The following is a 26,372-nucleotide window of genomic DNA, read 5'->3' as shown; positions in this document are numbered from 1 at the left end:
GTCTACACAAGGTACAATGGTATAGCAAAGTAGTGCGAATGGCATTTGATAATGTAAGGTTTTGACAAGGATTCCACGATTTGAGAGAAACATCTTTCATTGTTGATGGATTATTAGGCTGGTACCCATAACTATTGGTTGTAGTTGCAAAAGACACTGTTGTAATGTAATAATTACGATGTCTTTCTGTTTGTCCGTCTATCTATGGAACACGTTTTTTTTATTGTCACTCAAAAGCAGAGAGGTTTTTTATGAAAGTAAATGCGAAAATATGGTAATCTGAGCGTATTCTTGGGCAAAACATCTTCTAAAGCGTTATGAAACAAGATCGGTAAAGTCCCTCCCTTTGACGTGTATAGGGTTACATTTTTAATGTTCGTCAAGTTACTATGAGTTAGATGCCAATTCAACCTTCCATAAGGGAGGGTTATGTTATACATCTGCCGTTCTGTCTGTCTGTCTGTCTGTCTGTCTGTCTGTCTGTCTGTCTGTCTGTCTGCCTGCCTGTCTGTCTGTCTGTCTGCCTGTCTGTCTGTCTCTGCATGTCTGTGACTGTGTGTCACCATATGTCAAAAACTACTGCATCAATTCTGATGAACCTTGCTACACGTCTTCCTTATGATAATGACGAAATGATTAGATTTTGGGAACATCCTATGAATATTAACGTGTCACTTGTATAATTAACAATTTTCAATAATGAAACTATATCTCAAAAATATAACTTTCAAAGTCCATATAAGTCTGCACATTCATTGAAAAATATAAAGGCACAAGTGTAATCTAAAGCTTGTTGAAGTAATGGGGTACAATAATGTGTGGATTAGGGAAAGCTTATTTTAAGGTTTCCAAGGAAATATTATAAAGTGGAAAAGGATAAGGAATATAAGCAGGGGATGGGAACTATTAACATCCTGGTCCCAATCCTTATTACAATAGGTTGTATCCTTATAAGTGAAGTGATAAGGCTTTAAATAATATATCATTCAAAACCTTATTAGCACGAAGGGAAATACTTCCACAATATGCAAATTGCTGATGAATATTAATGAATCAATATATAAGCAGGTGAGACAAAAGATGCAGTCTTTTCCCTTGGCCACTAACCAAGTAGTAAAGGAGTTATGACAGTGGTGAGAAGTGTAAACCTGGAGGGGAGATATCGACGAATGTTGGCAATACGTGTGCGACTCCCACCCACCCACCCATCCACCCTAAGGATAACATCACTTTGCTTGGGATTACCACCATTAACATCTCGGTCCCAATCCTTAATACAATCGGTAGTATCATTGAGCGAAGTGATATGGCTTTAAATAACATATTGTTTTTGTGTTTCCCCCACGTATCTGCAGAGTTCATGGGTTGGATAAACACGAAAAAAAGACCGATGCGGGGGTATTTAAATGATGCGCGCTGACCAGAAACAATTCTTGTTGTTTTTGACCTAACAACACTTTTGTACTCCAGAGATACTTTACCAAATAGTTCTCGTTTTAATACATACAAAGTTATCAAAAGAATACTGTACATCTTCCTTGATAGCCATATTATGTGATCAATTAATATAAATTTATTTGTTCTTCCCTGTTTTCCATGGTATTGCTCTTCGCGATGATCTTTAAAAATATCCTTAATCTGAATTTGCTATTAAAGGTATCTTGCAATAATGGAAGCATGGGTAAATACAAAAGTACAGAAAGTATCAGTCAACATCGTTGACAGTGATAGTGCCAATGATAGGGAAAATGACTGGTGGTGGTGGTGGTGGTGGTGGTGGTGATGGTGGTGGTGGTGGTGGTGATGATGATGGTGATGATGGAGAGGACGACGGTGCTGTGGAGAAGGAGAGAAAGTTGCAAAGAATGTTGATGTGATGGATAATATGGAACATGTGAATGTTTTTTATGCTGATATGTACTTTGTATATATAGTCTATTTCCAATTTCAGGGGTAAAAGACATTTCGGGGTAAAAGCTGGAAGGCAACTTTGCTTTGTAATTTGGGCACACATGCCTTCCAAGCAAAATGTTTACATTATACCGCTCAATGTGCATAATTGTGGGTACTTTGGTGTTAAGCACTCTGATGATTAATTAATAAATCGGAGAAATTAAACCTGGGCAAGGCAAAAGATGCATGTGTCACATCAGCGATAATCTTAAAACATCTTTGACTTGACAGTACATATATGGAGCCACAGCTCTTCAACCGCATTTGTTGGTCAATTTATGCTATTATATGTACAGTCCACCATTAAGTGGGAAACGTAATGCTGTGTCCTGAGTGAGACCAAACTAAAATAATGTGCAACGTAAATGGGCATAGCTGTGAGAAATAAATACAAAAAAAAAAAAAAAAAAAAAAAAAAAAAAAAAAAAATAATAATAATAATAATAATAATAATAATAATATGAGAGACACGAAATATCGTCTCTAGATCTGCTTTGAAAAATAATTTATAAAATGTTATTTTTATTCAAAACCATGTTGATCTATTGGCTGATTTAAATTCCCCACTTTTATATTTCGTCAATTTGCAAAGGAATATCTTCTCGGGGTAGTAAAATACTATGCTCTCTTCATATTGTTACACAGATTATAAAATTCAAACTGATGGCGTAGGAGTATACCTATGTTTTGTAAGCTAAAGACTTCTGCGACTGCGCTCCCAGTGCCTTGAATGTTCTAATGGCGCCACGATAGTAACATTCTTGAAAACGTACAATAACATGAAGTTTACAAGTAATGGAAATATCTTCACACGTGTGCTTAGTCTAGGTTAGAATAGTCACACAAAGAACCATGTAAATACTATATTTGTAATAGTACATACAATTCGATAGTGAAAATAAGAATTTTACTTATTTCAGTATTACTCTGCATTGTAAGTTGTTACTGTACAACACTTGTGGATTGCATTAACTGTGTATTTATTCCAAAACTGTTCAGTATTATACAAAAGTTAGTTCTGAACCAGTTACATTCTGTGATAGTATCACAATTTTATATACTTTTTGTATTTTCATCAAAGGAAAGATCCAACCAGCGGATAGTAGTAAAACATTATGAAAAAAAAGTGACGTTAAGGCCTAAAGAATTGTGTGGTTCCGCTTACGTTTAATTTTAGATTAGGTGGGGTAGGTAGATTTTTGAATTTTATGTACAGCCATTACAGATTGAAAGAAAAGTTTTATATTGTCTTTTAAGTTGATGTCAATTTCCGCATCCACTATTTTCGCGATTTTATTATCTATTTCTCAAATATGTAAAAAAAAAAAAAAAAAAAAAGGGTCGGCAGTGGAAAACTAGGTGGGGTCGGGTAACCGGAACCAAACAATTTCTTTAGGACTTATTAATAAGAATATCATTTATATTACAATAGCAATATATGACAATGTATTTTACCATATTACTCTGACAAAAGTGTCCCTCTAGTGTCCAACTAGGGTGAATGTACTATGGATGTGGATTAAAGCATCTGTCTAGAGTCCTGCAAGCATGCATGCATTTTACTCAGAATGAGGCTTTGGGTAAAACGCTACAGGGATTCCCTCTCCAGGCCAGGGATAGGAATTAAAAGAGTTAATTTTGTTAGGAAAAGTATAGCACAACATAAAATAAGTGTGGTTTATTCAGTGAGATTAGAAACTTGTTTCCAATACTGCTGAAAACACGATGTATGGAAGTTTTTAGGGAAAATTTCGTAATCAAATTAATAGAATACGACGTATAGTAATTAGGTGGGATAAATAAATGTTTTGATTCTAAAATCGCTTCAGCATCGCCAAACCAAACGTGTTGTTTTCATCTGTCCACTTCTTGTCCACGAACATTCTGCCTTTCTCAGCGACATTGACAAACTGTTCCCAGATCCATTTTATGCTCAAATCTTCCTATTCATGAGCATACAATACCTCCCCTTCCTTAAATTTCAAGTCAACATTAGCTGCCTCTGAAATGACAAAAAAAACGTGTACTTTGACTTCGTCAGTTACTACTAGTTTTTCTATAGTAGAATTCGCAAGTTATCTGGATACTGTACCATAACACCGAATTGTGCGTGATACCCAAAGAGTTTATTCTTTATTTGTTTCACCCTTAATATTTCCTCTATAGTACGTCCATGTGTTGAATTGTTTCTCGTACTTTGTAATAGTTTTGCACATATTTTTGCCACGTTTATAGTAACTACATGTAAGGTATTAAACGTTACATCTAAAAATATCTATGCTACAGTAACTGCTGTAATTGTTGGTAGGAAGGGTCTGATCAGTTTATTTGGCCTGGGAGGTGGTTGTGGGGAGTCATCGATACAACAAAATGTCTTTCCGACAGTGAAGCAAAACGACAAATCGCTATGTAAACAGGTTAAAGTAATCTATACTCAGTCTGCTTGGAGATTTGGAGTTAGGGAGCGATCAGTTTTTATGGCCGGGGGTAGGCCGGTGACTTCTTGTTCGTGTTGTACTTAAAAATAGTGAACGCGATTCACCCACAAAACGACCCAACCCCCTCTGACAAATAAAAGAACACACTGACCCACCCGACATCTGTTGACAAGAAATAATCTTCTTGTTCTTGCAAATGACACTCCAGATTCTCAAAGCACAATGCAGCACACTGCATAGTTAATTTTACTTGTTACATTTACAGTAATTTTAAGTGTATCTGGTAAACTGCTATCCCAAATCCATTGCTTCACTTGTATAAAGCTCTTCAGACAGGAACCCCATGAGAAGTATAGTTGCCTGTTCATGGACATGCAAAATACTCATGGTTTAGTAACCAAAAGTTCTAAGATATCTCTTAGATTGAGTGAGCTATTGCCATGTTATAGATTAATTCAGGTAATTATAAAGTACAATATAAGAAATGGTGTTAATATAATTGTAAACCTAGGGGTTTCAGTAAGTTTCAAAGTAGGAAGAGAACTGGAAAAAGTATGGGGAAGAAGTGCATGCTACATTCGTGCGCACCTGCTATAAAAGTGCGGGGAGGGGTGTCGCCCCTCCCAAGGTAAAAATCAACACCCTTTGGAGGCCATTTAGAGAACAATTCAGAAGTAAAACACAACTTAGTTACATCATAAAAGTATAACTTATTTTAAGGTTTTAAAAGTTTAAATCATTTCAAGTCATACTGACACAAATGATAATAAAACAAGATCAAGTAGGAAGTGAGAAAATTTGGGGGAAACATGCACAGTGGAGGTCAGTTACCATTTGAAGATACACATTTATTAGAAAGTTCATCTCTATTGGCGATGTTTGTGTGCAATTCAACATGTTCAGGTCAATGGAGGCACAGATTTTAAAGTCAGTCCATCCAGTAAATTTCAAGGTAATTCATTTCTTATGTGTTATGTGTACAACTACACATGCACGTTTTTATACCACATGATGACACAATGCAACTAATGGCCTGCAATATTGAGAAGTCATTTCTGACAAAACTGTTGCTTAAAAGGTGCAATGTCATATGCTTGGGATGTATCAAGAGGCAAAGAGTTTATGTTATATTTGAATGTATATTTATAGCTATTGTTTATGGTTTATTGTATGTACACATACATTTGTTGTATGGTAATTTAAGTACAGCAGGGTGGTTCATGATTTCGTTCAGTTGTTGAAAATAAGGTGCCCCCTCCCCCGATTTAACCCCTCCCCCGGCCGTAAAAACTGATCGCTCCCTTAGCGTTTATGAGAAGTATCGTGGCTAGTGACATTACATGGACTTCTACTCGTGCAGCTATTGTGGTATTGACATAGAAAAGATCAACACCACTTCCAGTTCAGTTTGATGCGATGCTATCACGTCACCATTTTGGAAAAGATCGGATTTTAATATCAACTACAAACATCTCTCGCATCTTTACAACGGCCTGAACATCAATAAATCCCAAGATTTTGGTTTATCTATAAGTTAAACTATTCCTTTATGTACTTTCTCGACTTCGTTACGTCGGCATTCATTGAACTGACCCACGCCCACCGACCCGCTGCAAATTGTATTTCCCCCACTTACAAAGATGGGATGACAAAATACTTATCAAAATCGACAACTTACCGACATAAACGCAAACGGGAATGCAGTTTTGTCTTCGTTTTTCGAAAAGAACCTACTTAAAAACGCATTTTCCTTGACAGCTGAAAAACTGTGTAACGGCCACTCGGCCGAACGTGAGGGCGCAGTTCATTTGAAATGATTTGGCGATATATGTGTAGGTAGGCAGAAACAAGACTGCCCTGGTGACCGATTTTGGAAGAAAACTTTACAAGGTACAAGGTACAAGGTAGCAGGTACAATGCACAATGAACGAAAGATAAACTTAACTGTGTAGTGCCTAGTATTAAAGGTGATTCAAAATGCTCACATTCACTATTGGTATTTTGCTAGACGACATGTTTGTGAAATGTATACTGGTTTTAAAACTTTAAAAAAGCGTCTGCAAACACCTTAAAATGACCTTTTTTCAATCAGCTCCCTTCGGATTTACTTCGAGAGTTTTCGGGTATTTCCGGTCCCACCTACACCACGGGATTTTGTGACGTCATAAGGGGTACTCGTTAGCACGTAGCCTATGACGAGCGTAGTCAACAGGTGAATAAAACTCAACAGCGTTGTGAAAAAATACATGGGCCATTCAAAAGGCAACATCAGCGAGTATGAGTATAGTGGGCTAAAATATGCTGTCGACGCCTCATGCGTGTCAAAAGTACTGTAAGCTTAATGCTTCTTGTTGGTAAATAATAAAAAAAATCAGATAAATAAAAGTCATTGAATGTGAAACACGCGACATTACAAGTGTTTACCCACAGACACTGACAATTAGTCAGAAAGTATGAGTAAATATCGGTAAATGTTGGTTAATAAGACATGTAGACTGTTCAGAGTTAAAAACCTTCTGGGCTTCTAGGGGAGATGTACATATCTCCTTCTCAAGCTTTCCCCCTACCTTTCACTGTCAAGAGGCTATTAAACTCCTTTTGGAATATATTTACCCTCTGTAGTCAATAATTATAATTATGATAGTGCTAGCTAACCCGGGATCTTATAAAGTAGATGCAAGACAGTCAAGCAGTCCACACTGAGTCACGATGAAAAAATACCTTGAACCTTGGGAGGGAGTCACTGACTTTTTTGTCGGCCCGATTTAAGAATCCACCGCCCTCCCCTCCCAGGCTGGAGAGACCGTTCCCTTACTACTGAACAGTTTTCATTTTATTACATACATAATTACCAATTGTATAATTTACGTGGTTCCTTGATAGTTATACTAATTTTACCTTGTTTTCCATGTTTTTGCCCTTCGCCATGCCCGAAATATTTTTAAAAGATCCCAAAATCCAATTAGCCTATTAAAGCGATCTCAATCGAATTGGGCTTACTGAGAAGTAAACTACATTGAGGCATACAATATCTATTGAAGATTGCGTTTTCAAGAAGATGACCAAGATAAGTTTCAACAGGTTTTTGAAAAATGGAAGGACGGGCAAATACAAAACTAAATTAAAGCTGCAAGCAGCGTTTGTGGGGGCCCAAGCAGTTCGCCCAGCAGGTGATGATGTGCTGCAAGGAGATTGGAGTAGTCTTCTTTCTATATGCCAAATTGTAAGGTTATCAATACACTGGTTTCAGAGAAGAACATTTTAAAAATGATTTGGAGGAAAATCCAATATGGCCACACTGGATTTTTTTAAATCAATGATTGCCGTAAAACTACGTATTGAAATGTTTTCTCGTTTGCAAACTTTAAAGTAGTCAAGTAGTTGATTCTATTTGCCAAAATGCAAGTCAATCAGTGCAGTGCTTTTGGAGAAGTTGTCATTTTTAAACTTTCGTATAATCCAATATAGCCACCATAGCAGTCAACCGATTCCAACGCTTTTCGCAACTTGAAAGAGTTCACTTAGATGAGGCTATACACAAAAGGTCACAACACATGGACTGCTCGTTCTGGAGAAGAAGATTTTTAAAGGGAAATTGTCATTTTTTCGAAAATCCAATAGTTCAACCAATGTCAATGCCAAATCGTCTTAAGATTCCAATATGGCGACCAGGTCACGTGACCAGCCCGAAATTCCTGGGTCAGGTGTATGAGTACTCATGGTCCTCGATAAGCCTACCAAGTTTGAAAGGTTTGTGGGCAACCGTTTTCTAGTTCTAGCTCGACAAATAAACGGCAGAAGAAGAAGAAAAACATAACAACAGCAATAGGGGCCCGAGATCATAGGCTTGGGCCCATAATAAACTGTCAGACAACATCATTGACAGTGATAGTGGCAATGATGGTGGGTGCTGGTTGTGATAGTGGTGGTGGTGGTGATTGTAGTGGTGATGGTGGCGATGGTGAGGGTGATGCTGATGATGCAGGCAGTGGAGGAGGGTGCTGTACAGGTGGGGAAGGTGGCTGAAAATGTTGATGTGGTGGATGATATGGAACATATGAATGTTTTTCATGTTGATTTGTAGGTGTTATATAATGAGAATGTAATGTAGTTTTAATACAGTCTGTCCGTGGGCGTTTTCTTTGGTATTCAACTTGACATGGCGTTAATGTTTTGGCAATATTTGTCTCTAAGCCATATATATATATATATATATATATATATATATATATATATATATATATATATATATATATATATATATATATATATATATATATATATATATATATATATTATTTCAATCTGTGTTATGTCCAAACATATTTCAACATATACATAATACACGTTTTAAAGTTATGCTACCGGTATAACAGAGTATATGAAGAGTTTAGTTACTACAAAGAATATTTCAATTATGTCATTTACATCAAAGCTTGCCTGTTTAGAAACTCTACGTTCCAGATGTATAGTCTGACATACGTTTTACTCCATTATTTCAATTTGTAAGAACTTAAGTTACGTTTTTTTTTATCTACCGCAAAAACATCCTCAGTCAGGTCTCTGGTCTCACACTAGCAACACAAATGCCCACGTTCCTTAAAGGGCACCCAAGGCAGGACCTGCAAATGGGAGGCTGGCATTTTGGAAAACGTCTTTGATAATCGTCTTCGTCATCCAACATTGCCATAATGCCAAAATCAACCAGCTTTATATTACATGTGTGCTGTATTAAAAGAATCAAATTGAATGTCTATACTGCAACGGTCGATTATATTCAATATCCCGTGTTTAATTAAAATACATAGGTTCAACTCAATGTAATAACACTACTCAATATTAACATCAAAATGAAAAACAAAAATTAAATAAGTACATCAGTGTATTAAATTGGAATCAACAAGCACTCTAAGAACACCGTGTTTGGTGTTAAGCACCCTGATGAGTAAAATAAAAATCAGAAAAATTAAGCCTATGCAACAGATGCATATGCCACATTACCTAAAATCCTTTGACTTGGGAGCACATTTTCAAATACGTATATGGAGCCTCAGCATATCAGCTACTCTTGTTCATCAATATGTGATATTATATACAATCTGCATAGCACCACTATTTAGTGGAAGCGAAAATAGCGTCCTGAGTGAGACCAAACTAAAATTTACATAACGGTGATATAAATACAACAAATACAAGACACGAAATCTCGTTTCAGTAGTACATCTACATCCCATGTCGATAATAAATTATAAAATGTAAATTTTTTTCAAAACCATGATCTAAATATGAAGTAAATTTCCCTTTATTATTTGTCATCTTTGCATAGTTTATTTTCTCGCTGAAGTCAAATACTAGCTTATGCTTGTTGATATTGTCACCGATTAGTCAATGTAGGAGTAAAACCATATTTTGTAAGCAACAGACCTGCCACTGTGCTCCGGGTGCCCTGGATGTTCTAATGGCGCCATGATAGGAAAATTGTTGAATGTGTCCACAACAATGTGAGGCTTAAAAGTAAATGGAAATATTTTCACCTGCATGTTTACTCTACGTTGGAATAAATAATACATTTGTAATAGTACATACAATTCGATAGTGAAAATAAATATTTTACTTATTTCAGTATTACTCTGCATTGTAAGTTATTTACTGTATAACACTTGTGGTTTGCATTAACTGTGCATGTATTCTGATGGCTTCGAAACAGTTCAGTTTAGTACAAAATTCAGTTCTCAACCATAATACTCAGTCTACATAGCTAGTTCTTACCCGACATCTTAAAACAACCCCAAAATTTATTTCTACCGGTGTCATTTCACGACTGTCCCAATACAAAGCTTTCCCCTTTCGTCAATACATTTATTTCACAAAAAGCAACCCGCTTCATTTGAATATCATTTCAGCTCTAACATAATTCGTGATGAGAATTCGTGAAAATACGCTAAAACAGAATAAACAAACCATGCATCGCAAAGAATGTTAGAATCACCTCACGCATCGTTTTGTCTGTCTGGAAAGATGACAGTTCACGTTTCAAAAAGTTAATTTGGTTGGGTTGCGAAGATTAAGAGTCCACTTGACCCTTCCACAATTAAAAGAAAATGCAATAAATCGGCAACAGTACATTAACAATTATTCACAAAATAACGACTAGGTACTTATGCAAGTCGGAAATAATTGTATCTTAGTTTTTTATATATTACGTTGGTCAAAAGAACTCCAACCCATTCCCAGTTAAAATTAAGAAAACAAAATATCAAGAATCACCATACAAATGTTAAAATAAAAGCCAAGGTGATATTAAAATAAACCCATTTCAGAATCCAAAATGGTCGGCGAACACTGCATTAACTCACAGACGTTGGAGATCGCTATTGTCTATGGTTAAATCTATGGGGAAACGAGATCATTGCCGATTTCTTTGATAACACGATGACACAATTCCCAAATTTGTTTTTGTTATTTCAAAAAGGATCAGGAACAAGACTTGCTTTCAAATGACAAATTTTGGTTGGATTTGGAAAGCGTTGCTTTAAAATGGTCCCTGAGGCGTATGTTACCTTAAAACGAAAATAAAATTAACAATTTAGCAATATATTAAAATATATTTGGTACTAGTTTAAGAGGCATTGATATGTTGCAGTGTTAAGTAATAAATGACACCCATTTCTTAAAAGTAAAATGCAGAACCATTTACGATTAATAGGAAAAAAATACATTGCAGGAACAACTACATTAACAACCATTAAACGTAGTCTGGACGTGCAGGCCAACAATAAGTGATAAAAGTTGAGCGAAGACTCACAACACAAAAATGCCTGTCAAACTTGTTAATTCCAATGTGATGTCAAAATTGACCTCGTGAATACTGCTAGGAGCTAGTTAGTCTGAAACCAATCTTCATCTTAAGAGAAGGAACACATTGGTAAACATCGCGTAATCAAGGTGAAGATGAAGCAAATATCTCGAAACACGAGAACAATGACATTGTTCATCAGGGACATTTTAACTTGTGCTAAAAAAGTTTGCAAATCAAATCTATTTTGAATGCTTGAATTAGAAAACTGTTTTCTAATGATAATATGAAAGATGGGTTGGAGAACATTTAATGCATGATTCCCAGGAATGATTGTAATTTCGATGGTAGGCAATGTTTTCCAAAGATTTGAGTTATCTAAAGTCAAACTTTCAATAAGAACTTACTGTACATCGATAATAAAAAAAGACCTTGTATTATACAACTTATATTTAACCTGTCCACCAAACATGGTATCAAGTTTATCATTATTATTACACCATAAAAATGCTGATTGTTATTCAAATTATTAAATCACTTGATTGAGATGTATCTAAACCCGGCCTTTTTAATCAATTCTGCTCGCACTTCAAAAGCTATTTCAGCAAAACATAAAAAAGTGAGTAATGAATTTATTTGTTCATTAGTCACCCATGCTCCTTATATCTATTGGATGGAGCTCACCAATATTGCAATCCACTGTGTGTGTCTGTGTAGGTCTCCGGCAGGATAATTGACACTAGTTAGTCGGACTCACCGAGAACATGACAAACATAACCCACTTAAAAATAATAATGATTTGGAAAATTGTCAAGTTTTATTGCATAGAATACACGTAAATATCCCCGTCTGAGAAGGTACCGGTGGGTGTTTGTATTTCACATTGGTAAATGTTTACTTGTCAATAGTATATATTTTGAAGCTTATGTTGTGCAAATAAAAGAAGGCTATATTGATATGTATTTCAAAGTACTACAATCTGATTCAATATCACACCCACACCCAAAGGCATTAATTATGTTGAAGTAACCAGACCGTGACGAAATCTCATAGACAACAACAATTCACCTATTAAAAGGCTACCGTTGAAGAGCTCCATACAGATAGGTGATCAACCGTCTGACATTTTTACTATGGTGCGATGAAGACCACATTAAAGGATTGACCAACAATATATCTGTCACCCAGACTAACTTTCGTCTTCGCAAATCTTTTGATATATTGTGTATCATGGGAAGATATTGCGTAGTTCAACACACAAATCTGTCCAATTCAGAAACGCTAAGCTCTCATGATGAGGAATGTATTAGTTTCTTTCGCTTTTCTACTTTTCGACGCATAGCTAATCATTACCACTATTGGCATAACTATCAACTATCGTTAAGATATTGAGTACCATATTGTACGATTGAAAGATCTTACGTTATAGGCGCTACGAATTAAAAGAACACCTACAGCGAGGAATCTTTCACTTCAGTGTAACATACGATTCTGAGTAAGCAACCCAATATTTTCCCAATGTATAAAGGGTTATATCTTTGAATCACGTTTTCGTATTTTTCTTACCGGTCTTGAGCTCTGTCTCTACCTAACACTGACATGAGTATTATCAGTAAAGTTGTGCACCTTCAATTATTGCCCCTATTGATCACTGATTAATCTATATATCACAACTACACAGGTGTACTTTCCAAATAAGGAATTGTGCTTAGTACAGAGATATCTATTTCAAATGTGTTCTCAGACCGTGATGCAGATGTATCGTCATCTTCCGAGTTTGTTTGTACCATTAATGACTTATGCTGTTTCTTGGCAAAGTTGATAAACACCTGCAAATTGCAACATTATAACATATTTAGATCATTGCTAATGTATAGTTAGATAAGAACAACAATAAAGGCGAAAAACGATATTGTTTTGCAATATTTGATGTAAATGTCTATTTACTATACTTGAAAATAGGAATTATTCAATAAATACTATAATGAATAAATATGTTGCAATATCCCTTATCTGCACCGTCTTACTACAATGCCGTAATCATAACAAAATTAGATTAACCATTCTTCCTTAGGGATACCGATCAACAGTTCTGTAGCTATTTTTATTTCACGTTATTGTCCCGCTTTCTATACTATTGCAAATGGAAAGGGTGATGTACGAACTCAAACTGTGAATGTCGTGTGAAATCGACCGAACGTGTCAAACTTAAGTTTTGTTAGAACTTACATCATCTAATGAGGTCTGTCTTACAGAATAATCTTCAATATCTAAAGTCTCCTTCATTGCTTCTAACGTTGAGAACACCTCACTCAATGATATTGACTTTACCTCAAATTCCACCATGTTACAATGGCTATCCTGTAATATGAAACAAATTGACCAAACGTATTAAGTATTATTAAGTTTACAAACCAACAATATTAATTCTGTTTGCTGTATATTTCCCTGAAGATAACATTATTATATGCCTCATACGGTTTAACCTGACAAACGCATTTCATGATACAAATCTTTAAAATCGTAATTTCGATGTTATTTACCTCTATAGAATGGGTTTCGTTGGGCCCTCACGAACTATTAGTTTCTGAAATAATCAGTACACAGACAGACAGACATCGGTAAAACAGTAACTTCCCACTAAACCTAATGCAATACCTATAGAATGTCGATTTTATATCTTGATTATTGCAAAAATGATAATTTTAAGATCTTTGTAAAAATGTAAACGTCATGATAATTTATGTTCGCCATGTTCTTTCTCCTGCACTCACTCTCGAAGAGCAATTAGGAATATGTTGTGTACCTTCTTCCCTAAGTTACACGATTTTACCGATACATGATTTAAACCTGGTGATATCTTTAAAAGCTAACCTCACATATTATATATGAAATATGGTACATTTCAAGCTATGTATAAAACTACATATTTGTAATAAAGTTACCTTTATTATACTTTCAGGGAATGCTTGTAGAAAGAATGATCTAACTTGTTGTTGCTTTGGTTGATTTTTATTAAGAATAACTGTGATTGTGTAACCATCTCCAAATTTAGACTTGAGATGTTGTATACTACCAATACATTTAAACTGTCCATTCACCATTATGGCAAGACGACTGCAGAGATTCTCACATTCTTCCATACTGAAAGAGGTGAAAACAAGCTGAGTCAAAACATATGTACGACTTGATTTGTAGATATACATAAAAATGTACAAATATCAAAACAATAATATGCTCTTGACACAAACACTAACATCAACAAATAATTGAATTTAATTATAACGATGAGAGTTCTATGAATATTCAATTTACAAAAAAAAGATGACTGAGAATTTTGATGCATTAACAATCTTATTATTTTAACATGATATACATTCTATCTCTCACACGACTGACAAAACTACTGTCATCAGGAAATATTGTGCAAGAACAACAGTAACTGTGGAGAACTATATTGTACTGTCCAATATGTGTTATCATGATTATACCATAAGCGAGATAAGTTGAACGCGTTCGAACAAAAACTATGGGATTTGTACATCAAGTGCTTGTCATTCTACATCAAGTCCTTGTAATCGGCACGGTAGTATTAAGGGTACTGAACACTTTGTATGCTAGTACACCGTTCATAAAATTGACATATTTTTGGTATTCCTTTAGTAGTAAGAAGGTAAATTCGGGAGCCCAAGGTATTATTTTTCAAAGTTATCGACAAACTTGTATTTTCCTAGAGAATTTAACACAACATTCGGCGGCCATATTGGATTGTAAAATGGCTTATTTTCAATATACATTTGACCTTTATCAAATAAATTTGGCGAGTGACATCTAAATAATGGCATAGGTTTAGTATTTCCGAGGCTCTTTACCAAGCACAAATTCACAAGAACAACAACACATTCTTTCAATTCATACCTATGAGATGTAAATATAACTGAAGTACCACTTTGAACGACACTATGGATAATCTTCCATAGAAACCGCTTGGACTGTGGATCCATGCCAGTTGTAGGTTCATCCTGAAAGTAAAAATCAAAATACGGTAAATCAAAATACCGTTAATGTAGTGTCAAAAATGTTAAAGATATTTGTATCATTTCTGTTCATTTGCAAAGCATATTATACTTTCCATCGCTTATTAAATTTGAAATCCCCTCCTTAGAATTGATATTTCTAAAACAATGTGTTGTATATTCACTATTTTATGTTCAATTCGACCATGTTAGTTAAGATACAACGATAAAATATGTAAAATCATGATTGTGTATCATCAAATATTTAAGAATTTAACTAACTTTATGGTACTATGACTTCATTTTAATAAAGCTATATTCATTCGATCTACATGAAGTACCAACTGTCATCTACAATATGGCGTACCCCAGGGCTCTGTGCTAGGCCCACTGCTATTTTGCATCTACATTTCTCCACTTGCCACCCTATTAAGACATCATGATTTGAATTTTATACAATATGCTGATGACAATCAACTATATGAAGGCTTTGCTTTGGCTGACACATCCACCACTGTTGCCAAGATGGAGACTGCAGTACTGGACATAAAATCATGGATGACACAAAACAAACTTCAACTAAATGATGGTAAAACTGAGGTACTACTCATTAGGTCTCAGTTTATGCGCATACCCCGTCCCATTGACAGTATAAACATTGGATCATGTTCTGTTGACTTGGTTAACTATGCACGCAATATTGGTGTAACCTTCGATGATAAACACACTCTTAGGAAGCACATTACCATAACATGCAATTCGATCTATTACAATCTTCGAAAAATTGGTCGCATTCGTCGCTATCTGACAAATGAAGCATGTGAAAATCTAGTCCATGCTCTTGTCTCATGCAAACTGGATTACTGTAATGGACTCTTATATGGTTTAGCATCTAAAGACATTACTCATCTACAACATGCTCAAAATACAGCGGCCAGAATTGTTTCACGCCGCAAGAAATCAGACCATATCTCCCCAGTTCTCAAGGATCTACATTGGCTACCAGTCTACTACAGAATACATTACAAAATACTCTTGATGACCTACAAAGCTCTCAACAATGCTGCACCTAGTTATATATCGGATCTGATCAGTTATAAGCATGCTCCACGTGTACTTCGCTCCAACAACAAAGGTCTATTACACATCCCACCCTGCAAACTTAAATCCTATGGTGAACGTGCTTTTTCACGCGCTGCCCCGCAATTATGGAACAGTCTTCCGGTTGCTCTGCGTCAATCACCAACCCTGGACAAGTTCAGGAAAGACATTAAGACTCATCTTTTTATGAGAGCATTTTGATAAGAACTCTTTTTAGTGTCCTGTAAAGTGCCTTTGAACATTCTGAGTAATGGATTCAGGCGCTATATAAATTGTTTGATTGATTGATTGATTGATTGGGGTACACTTCCTTTGCCTTTTGCAGTAAAGCATTGATGCAATTTTATTCCATATTTCAAAGAAATATACTTGAATTTTGAGAAATATATATCTCCTTGACATTTGTGATGTTATCTGCTTACCATGAATATTACTGATGGGTTACCAACCAACGAAATTGCTGTTGATAGTTTACGTTTATTGCCTCCACTGTAAGTACCAACTAATTTATCACCATATTGTAGTAAGTTGATTGTCTTTAGTAGAGATTGTACCACCTGCAAATAAAAGCAATATACTCATATATACTACTTAATACACACCACACATCAAATTCTCCATCTGTATTCACAAACTGTCAAAGTGATTTCTTGCGACATTTGAGGTAATTTGGTGCAAAACATGTAAACATTGAAAGACATCTGAAAAAGTGTACAGTACAACTTTTACAGTCATCCTACCTCATTTCTCTTCCTGGATGGAATACCACGAAGTTTAGCATATAACATTAAATGCTCTCTCCCAGTTAGTTTATCATATAAAGCATCGAATTGTGGACAGTATCCAATGTGTTGATAGACTTTCCTTATATCATTGGAGATACTGAAAATGAAAGAATAACAAAACTTGTAAACGCGAGGATTCGTACGAGTAGACGAGTCTGTAAAATAGTCATAAATAAAGATTACACAAGCTGGCCGAGTAAAACCTCTATCTGATGTCAATTCAAGAATAACAACGATACAATGTCTTGTAAACGTTAATCGTTAAAAGAATGTGCTATATTATCATCCTTAATGTGGAGAAAGTAGTAAACGAGAGTGGAGAGAGTTTCGACAGAAATTTGGATTTTAACGTAATTTCATAACATTTATACACACATCACCCATTCATATCTTTTGCGCAAAAAAGTATATAAGTAAAGAGGAGCACATGAACACAGTCATACAAGCCGCACATGTTAATGTTGTAATGCTACATTGACTACTGTAACAATATATATATATAGACTTAATGCACTGGCATGATAACTGAGTTGTACTATATTACGTTATATACTATCACTTCACCTGTAACCATGGAGATAGGCATCGCCACTTGTAATACTTTTATCGCCTGTTAACATCTGGAACAGTGACGTCTTGCCAGCACCGTTAATTCCAAGCAACCCGAAACACTACGAATAAAAAAGAGTATATCATTTTAAACACTCGCAATATATTGTAACTTCTAAAGTTTCCACGCAAACTGCGTTTCCTCTAATCTAATCGATGGATGCAACACTTTCGTTATCAACCAACACAAGTAACATCATTAGTAATTAGTATATCATTACTTAAATATTACACATGCGTCATCCACAAAATTACAATTTTTTTATAGTGTAAAATCTACACAATTTCAAATGTTTTGTCAAATGTGTTGTTATAGAACCAGTTGTAACATTTGAGGGCTTACATACTTAAAGACACTAATTCTTTACTATTGTCGCTTGAGGTTCTTCTCCTTACATACCTGTCCTTGTGGTACACCAAGACATATTTTGTCAACAGCTGTAAATTGCTTTTTTGACTTTCTTGCTCTCTTTAATTTGGTAGCTTTGTACACCTGTCAAGAAATCGCCATAGTACACGTCATTATAGTCTCAACAGCATCAATCAATTTCCAGAAAATGAAGTCTTGTTTATCTACGATTTTTTTCTATTTCTCAACTTTGTCCTAACAGTGAAAGAGGCTTCTGCATAGAAAAACTGACTTCACGTCCGTTGTTCCAATTCAAATTGTAATATTTTCTATATTTGTCTTGCAGTGGAGGATATACAGTAACTGTAAAAAGTTTGGAAAGACTCACGGAGATTCTTTTTTTTGGGTTTGGTATTCTGGGATTTTGGGTGAAAACCTTCTTCATCAAACCTATCGCGTGGCATGTGCAATTGAAGATAATGATGTTTTGGTATTAGTACATTTATTCATCAGATATGGTGCAATAAAGCAGTGGATGACAATACTCTTTTACCTTTGTAAGGTTAACCAGTCTAAGAACATCATCATTTAATCCTCTCAGAATTCTCTCCCTTTCATGTATAACATCTTCATCTTCCTCTCCAAGGACATGTGCATGTTTCCTATATAATCCAACCCTAAGTGTCCTGAACATTTCATAATATACAACAAAAACGAGGAGAGTGTGTTAAAATATTAAATGATGTATGCCAATATACACGATACCTTCAATTAGAAGGAAGATGGTTGTGCTGTATCTAAGCGTGGAAAATGTATATTTATGCATCACCTCTGGCATATGGCACAAATAACCATACCACCATACAAGTGTTTTAAATCAAACACCAATAAAATAAAAGATTTTCAAGTAAATTACACCGTCATCATTCACGCTGTGATTTTTCAAAAAATGAATAATGTAGCCAAAAAGCGCAACTTTCGAGACCAAAAATGTTCACTAATCACGTGTGACGAATATAGATTAATATACCTGCATAACCGCTCATCAAATCTGTATTCACAAAGAACAGCCAAACCAAAGAAAACAAATCCCTCTATTGCCATGACAACAAACATGTCTGTCAGGAATTCATATTGATTCTGCATCTTGTCAATTAACCCTGGAAGACAAGAACATTCACAAATGTCTGTTAAATTACAGCAAAAAAAGACGAAATAACAGGTTTTTCTTTGGAAAATGACGTTTTATCTTATGATATATGTATGATGCCGATGTATTCTATTCTGAGATGTGCTAGTTTGAAGTAAAGCGAATAGCTTTGATTACCACACCACAAAGGTCATCAACTTGAATTTGAATTCTGGTGTCCAAAAATATCATCATGGAAGTCGACATGGAGGATAAACATGACTTCAATCAACTTACCCAATTTTTCGTAAAAGGTGTTCACCATCTCATTGTATGACATCTGTACTAGTCCATGGGCAAAGCAGTAGTTTGGAATAAACATGAATATTTTGTGTAGCACCACAGCGAGCGTGTCAAAAATCTGCAATATTTAGAAGGGGGACATTGACGAATAAGCATATATAACTATGATAATCTCTCTTGTGAGTAGAACAAACTATTACAAGATTTTACATCACCTATATCACTTGCGATTTCAGAGAGAGAGAGAGAGAGAGAGAGAGAGAGAGAGAGAGAGAGAGAGAGAGAGAGAGAGAGAGAGAGAGAGAGAGAGAGAGACAGACAGACAGACAGACAGACAGACAGACAGACAGACAGACAGACAGACAGACAGACAGACAGACAGAGAAACACCAATTTGAAGTTGTAACTCATTTGGGGATATTGGGCCCATGGTAGTCGACAGAAATACATATGCAATTGGTTAACAATGAATAGTCATGATCCTAAGTGCTTAGTACCTTGAATGAAGACACCACGAATATTCAACATGCTATGGCGTTACCTAACCTGACCTCATCTCACCTGACGTGACGTGATGTGATGTGATATATGTGATGAATTTTTCATGCCAAGTAAACCTACCTCGCCATGAAGGAGATGTTGAATGAAGAACATTGCTGTTGTAGGTATCAGTCCAATACATATATGAAAGATTGATAAAAAGACATAGGCACTGCTTGGTGTACTGAATAGAAATGACACTGGATACATCATTGGTATGGAAGACCAGCTGCAAATATATAGTTATATCATTTTATAATGTAAACAAATAGGTGAATATGTCGTTTATCTACGCTAAGGAGTTGATGAAGAATGTTTGAAATTCACCCACAAGTTTATCCGCAATCTTCAGATGCAGACAAAACTTTGCTAACTAAAGACTCAGAAATGGTTGATCTGTGTAAAATCAAGGCTTTCATCCGAGACCTTGCAGGTGATGGTGGTATGTAGGTACTCACTACTACTACTACTACTACTACTACTACTACTACTACTACTACTACTACTACTACTACATCATCATCATAGATGCCTAGACTTTCCAAAGTATACACAGGTATGACATATTAAACACAACATTATTTTTGCATTGCAGAGTACATCAAAGATGGCATCAACAAACAAAGACAAAATAGACGTTGTTTTTGAATAACGCCTCAGACATTGTGTCTGTTGTCTGAGGTATACACCAACTGTTTCTGGTGTTGAAAGTGTTGTGTCTGGTAACTTTGATTAATTACCACTTAAAGTGAAGCATTGTTGCAACTATATCCATGCAATTACTTTGGACTTATGAATAGGTACCAAAGGTCACAAAGTTTTCAAAAGGAAAAAGCGACAGGTTAGTGCAAAGTAATGATGTTGCGTTGACTGTACCTTGCACCATATGATCTCGGTTGTACGAGTGGTAGCTTTAAATAACTCTAATTCGCACTCACCCAAAAAGGATAAACAGGGTAGCTACAGCTGGTAGATTCTTAGGCATTGAGAATACTGGCACACCAAGTGCTATAACGATAGCAATGCCACAACCTATAGGAACCAAGCATATAAGCTGGAACAAATCAGATAACATGTATCATAACATTAATATCATGAATACCCAACTTGATTTACAACTACTAGATAGTTACCCATGGTTTTCGTCATTAGATGAATGAAAATACGAGGGACCTAAGGGGCCGTGTCACTTCGCGTTGAAGACGAGGAGTGATAAAATTGTCTTACTTAATGTAGAAACAATATTAGGGACGACTATAATTATACCCGTGCAACCATTATTCATGAAATATTGAGAAGAGTAATGGTGATTATGAACGTTATGATTTGTATTGCAAGCACCACAGAATGAATAAGGTAAACTAATTGACCTGACACAGAACGACCAATAAATAACGCCATACTTTTTGTTTGATTGTGTTCAGCTTGGCTAGCATGTGGTGTACTTTTGTTGTGTACAATGGGATACATTGTCCTTTTGTTCACATATTGATATTTGGCAGTTTCTGCCTTGTGTTCATTTACGTAATCCCAATAGTCATCGCAAACTCACCATATCCCAAATATAATTTGAGAGCCAATACATAAAAGGGCTGATTCCACTGATGAAATGTAAATGTTTGGCTTTGCTTGCTCTCTCGTAGACGATGAATACTATAACACTGGACGGAATGAACGATGCACCCAACAGCATCAACACAGCAATCTGTAATGATACTCCACGCCTCCTATAAACAGTAATGTATTAAAACAACTTTATAATTATGATCAGAACAAAATGACAAACAGTATTGCAGTATAAATGCCGTCATGTGTTCTAGTGATGTCATCGTATCATTCCCCAGTGATGTCATCATATTATGCACCAGTGATGCCATCAGTGTCAAATTGATGTCACCATACTGTCTCAGATCACATTATAAACACATTGATGTCATCACAAGGTGTCCCCCTGATGTCAGTATATTGTTCTCCAGTGATGTCATCTCATATTGTGTCCCATGACCAGTAATGTCACCAGTGTCCAAGATCACATCGTGTCCTAGTGATGTTATCATATTGTGTCCCAGATCACATTGTGTCCGTGTGATGTCATCATATTGTGACCCCATGATATCTCCATATTGTGTCCCCATGATGTCATCATACTGTGTCCCAAATCACATTATGAACCTAGTGACGTTATCATATCGTGTCTCAGTGATGTCATGTTGTCTTAGTACAATTTGTGAATATATAAGTTATGAATGACGTATTCATATTTAATCCATGATTCCTTTAATAAAATATCATAAAACAATGAGTTGCTATAGTAAAAGGGAAATTACACAGATCTTACACCATACATTACAATATTATTAGGCAATTATTCGAAAAAGATGGTATCCATGAATAGAAATCGTGTGCGATGTTGCATCTTACATCAACCACATAAATAATGTGACGTGATTGTGAATTGCAAAGTTTCAATTGATAAATCCGGCGTACAAACCGATATTCATAGGTCAGCAATGTTGTACCTTGTAGTGCAATGAAACAATTCCAGATTCAAGGAAACGATGGTGTGGCTTTATTGTTGGGAGTTACGTATATGCACATTTATTCATCCGCCATGATTCAAATTTCAGATTAAAACTTCAAAACAAGGAAAGGCAATTTTCCAAGTTGGCTGTTAAAGAAACGTTAAAACACACAAGTTCATTACGATTACTTAATTTCACGAATTGATTTGTGAAGTAATCAATCCACTTATTCCAAAGTTGTTTGGCATAGCATTATTAATGATTACAAACAGATTAGGAACAGAGGCTAGAGGAATAATACTAGGTATCTTACATGAACTCGAAAACAAGTTTCCATTTGGAGTGGATCGGTTCGTTGATAACTGTAATACCATATGCTGAAGGATTGCCATGAGTTGCAGGGTCCACATTGGCTCTCAATATAGCATTGTTTATCATATTGGTATACAGAGGTACACTATGATTACTATCACGACTGTGCCATGCCTAGAAAGAATAATAACGGAATGATTAATACCATTAAATCACAAATCAACACAGAAGAAGAGACATTTATTTAATTCCTGTTGTGATTACAGCGTAATTTCACGTACACATATATATGTATATGCCGATAAAAGCCTGGGAACATACACAAACATATAACACATAAAGGAGTTGAAATATATCGTTCAAGGGTACATGCAGTCGCTTTAAGGCTGTGATTTGTGTAAACAAAGGCAAGTCTGTGGCTTTGTAGATAATTCTATTCATAATTTTAGCCAGCCTTCAAAACAGCTAGATTTAAGTTACCACCCTCGTGACAACGTGCAGTGCAATATCTAAAGTATAGCTCTACACTTCTCATTCTCCATTACTTACACCATGAATATCAAACTGATAAAAACATCCGAATTAAAACTATTTTATGGCAAAACAAAACTTACAATAGCAGCATACTTTGTTGTTAATCTTCTTATAGGGGAGGATGAATTAAAGTGTTTCATCAAATCAGGAGATCTCTGACGGACGAAAGATAAAGCACCATACCTGTAAACATAACAGGGACATATTTCTTTTATGTCGAAGAGAAAATAATGTCACAAATTGATCAATTTTGGCATTATTTTGAGTTGTTAAAATGCACTCGTTAGCAATACCGACAAGTTATTCGAGATGTTGTTGTTGTTGTTGTTGTTGTTGTTGTTGTTGTTTGGAAGTTTAAAAATCAATCGTAAGTTAAAACATGAAGGTTTCTTAGTGTAATTTTCGCATATCGTTAGAGTCAATCTAAAATACTGACAACAGTGCATGTTGAAGATTTCTTATTTCTGCAATGTGTATATATCAAATTCCATGTTAAGTCAGAAATAAATCAAGTATGCTATTTGTTACCTTGTTTGGTTATATTTTCTTATAGTTTTCATAAAATAATGAGTGAGGTTTCTTCCAGTCACATCTTGTAAAATATCTCCACTGATAAGTCGATACGAAGGAACAGGAGATGCAATTCCATCATCTGAACATTCCATACCCGTTGAGTCTGCTTTGCAGTGACACACACCTTCTATAAAATCACCTAGAATTCAAAGAAGTTCTGACCTCTGAAATTTGAGTTGTGTATCCTTACTCGTTTAGCTCACACCAAGATGGTGTAAGCCCTAAGACAAATGATTCTGCTGTACTTGGTGAATGTGGGCGTACCCCCCTCCCCTTGCATCATTTTATATGAAACGCTGTATATCATATTGGCTAAGAATTCTTGAAATGGAAAATACCAGGTATTGTTTCTTTCAAGAATTGCATGATAGTATAAATTCATCTTCCATGTTAAGGAGTTACTGTAATTTAAGACACTTTTAGAATCTGAGCTTTATTTGGATTGTATTAATATTCATAAATTTAAGGTCACCTTAGCAAGGTTTAGATGTTCATCTCATGATCTGTGTATTGAGACTGGAAGAAGGGATGGGAAAAAATTACAGGATAAACTTTGCAAGTTTTGTCCAATCAATGACCATAGTTTTAATGAAAACAAGTATCATTTTCTCTTTATTTGTGATTTTGCATATTCCTAAGACAGCAATACCTTCCATGTAATATTTGTACTCATCCGTCGCTAGATATTTTTTATCATTTAATGGCAAGTAAAAATCCTCATCACTTAAGACAACTTGCAATGTATATTTATAAGAGAAAACTTTTATTCTTGACACGTTTTCGGTTGTATATTTTCGTTCCATGTACATTTCCGCCTTGGGGAAAGAAAGTACACATCAGGAACAACTCATCACGGTATCTACCAGTTGGCACGTTAGTTCACCTGGTTAGAGCACTCTGACTATTGTTTAGGGGGACATAGGTTGAATTCCTACACACGTCACGTTTCTTTCCTCATTTCTACAAATTTAATTATTTTACACTTTTATCGTGCATTTGCAAGTTATTGAATTACAAACAAGGACTTTGGTCTATGTTGTTTCACATTGATTTTTCAAGTAGGAAACCATGATAAAATTGTCTTATATTTTAGAAATCCATAATAAATACCAAATCCTCATCCATATGGCTACTTTAAGGTATACACAGCATGAGAGGATGAAATCTAAATTACAGCTGCAGACATCGGACCATGGACGAACGGAACCTTTTACAAACAGGGAAAGTAAACAAATGAATTGGATTAATAACACTTGGCTCATCAGGTTTGATAAGAACAGTTTGTTTTATGGCTTCTTTTTGTGTGCATGAAACGTGTTAACGTGAACTATTATGTAAAATGGCTATAAAACTATTTTTATCAAATGATGGCGTGTAATACAAGTCTCTACTGTTCCAACATGATGTACCAAGTGTTGTTTTTCCAATTCGGTCGTTTCTTTCCCTGTTTGCAACACGTTCCGTTCGTCCACGGTCTGATGTCGACAGGTGTAAAGGTCTGACAAGAAGAAAGATGAAATCTTTGTTCGAACACTTTCTACGGAATGAACACCTTATCAGGAGATAACTTTCTTACCTGGTTTATTGCTCTGTGTGTCCCTCCCACCGTAAGGGAAAGTTACCCTCAATGACTTTGGTACAGTCTTCTGGCACATTTGATTAAAGTCCTTACTAGTTATTTCAATACTAGTGTTTGTATGTAGTAAACCATTTAAAGTAGAGTTGAATGGTGATGATAGTAGACAAGTTGCTCCTAGACCAGCTGGGTAATATAAAGTCTCAATCAATTTATCAATCGTGCTATCATTTTTGTCATCCCCTGTTATATTCACTGCAGGAAGAAGTTTCATTTCGTCCGCGTAAGGCACATAGATCACACCAGATTTGTACATCGTTGATTGTAGAGTCAGGGATGCTGTCTTTTGAAGATCAAGCATTGATACTGACAGAGCAAGTGCACAAGCGATGAGGAGTACAGGCAACAGCAGTTGTGAGAAAAATATCTTGACATCTCTCCTTAAGTATTGGATACGCTTAACTAATAAACCAAGAATGATGACCGAAGACGATGCTTTTACAAGTTGTGCTTTCTCTTTTCTCCTTGTACCTGATGATTGAATAGGTAAATACTTATGTCACAGGGTATATAGGAAGAATAATATTAGACAACATATGTACTTCAATACACAAAAACGTACACATAAATACACATAATACACCTACACATGTGCACATGTCAATGTCTGTCTGTCTGTCTGTCTGTCTGTCTGTCTGTCTGTCTGTCTCTATGTATGTATGTATGTATGTATGTATGTATGTATGTATATATGTATGTATGTATGTATGTATGTATGTATGTATGTATGTATGTACGGATGGATGGATGGATGGATGTATGTATGTATGTATGTA

At 35.5% G+C, this 26,372-nt stretch overlaps 2 protein-coding genes across 2 annotated transcripts in view; both read right to left on the bottom strand.

Moving 5' to 3' along the window:
* Positions 1-9,180: 9,180 nt before the first annotated feature.
* LOC144446544 (ATP-binding cassette sub-family A member 2-like) lies at positions 9,181-26,044 on the bottom strand. The gene is made up of 18 exons (XM_078136329.1): positions 25,537-26,044; positions 23,916-24,099; positions 23,468-23,570; positions 22,855-23,027; positions 21,572-21,746; positions 20,958-21,073; positions 20,101-20,248; positions 19,474-19,597; positions 19,078-19,207; positions 18,601-18,733; positions 18,099-18,191; positions 17,654-17,760; positions 17,045-17,186; positions 16,727-16,861; positions 15,106-15,209; positions 14,133-14,331; positions 13,417-13,548; positions 9,181-13,016 (listed from the first exon to the last, which is right to left on the bottom strand). The coding sequence occupies exons 1-18, from the start codon at positions 25,895-25,897 to the stop codon at positions 12,861-12,863; spliced, it is 2,715 nt and encodes a 904-aa protein (XP_077992455.1). The 5' UTR covers positions 25,898-26,044; the 3' UTR covers positions 9,181-12,860.
* The window catches only part of LOC144446874 (ATP-binding cassette sub-family A member 2-like), a 27,114-nt gene continuing 26,776 nt past the window's right edge, over positions 26,035-26,372 (bottom strand). The window contains exon 23 of the mRNA XM_078136718.1: positions 26,035-26,067. Coding sequence (XP_077992844.1) covers positions 26,035-26,067 — 33 coding nt within the window. The remainder of the gene's footprint in view (positions 26,068-26,372) is intronic.

The sequence above is a fragment of the Glandiceps talaboti genome, chromosome 15, assembly GCF_964340395.1.
Source record: "Glandiceps talaboti chromosome 15, keGlaTala1.1, whole genome shotgun sequence".
Taxonomy (NCBI): Eukaryota; Metazoa; Hemichordata; class Enteropneusta; family Spengelidae; genus Glandiceps; species Glandiceps talaboti.
Note: the sequence above shows the minus strand (reverse complement) of the source record. Positions and strands in the feature narration are given on the sequence as shown.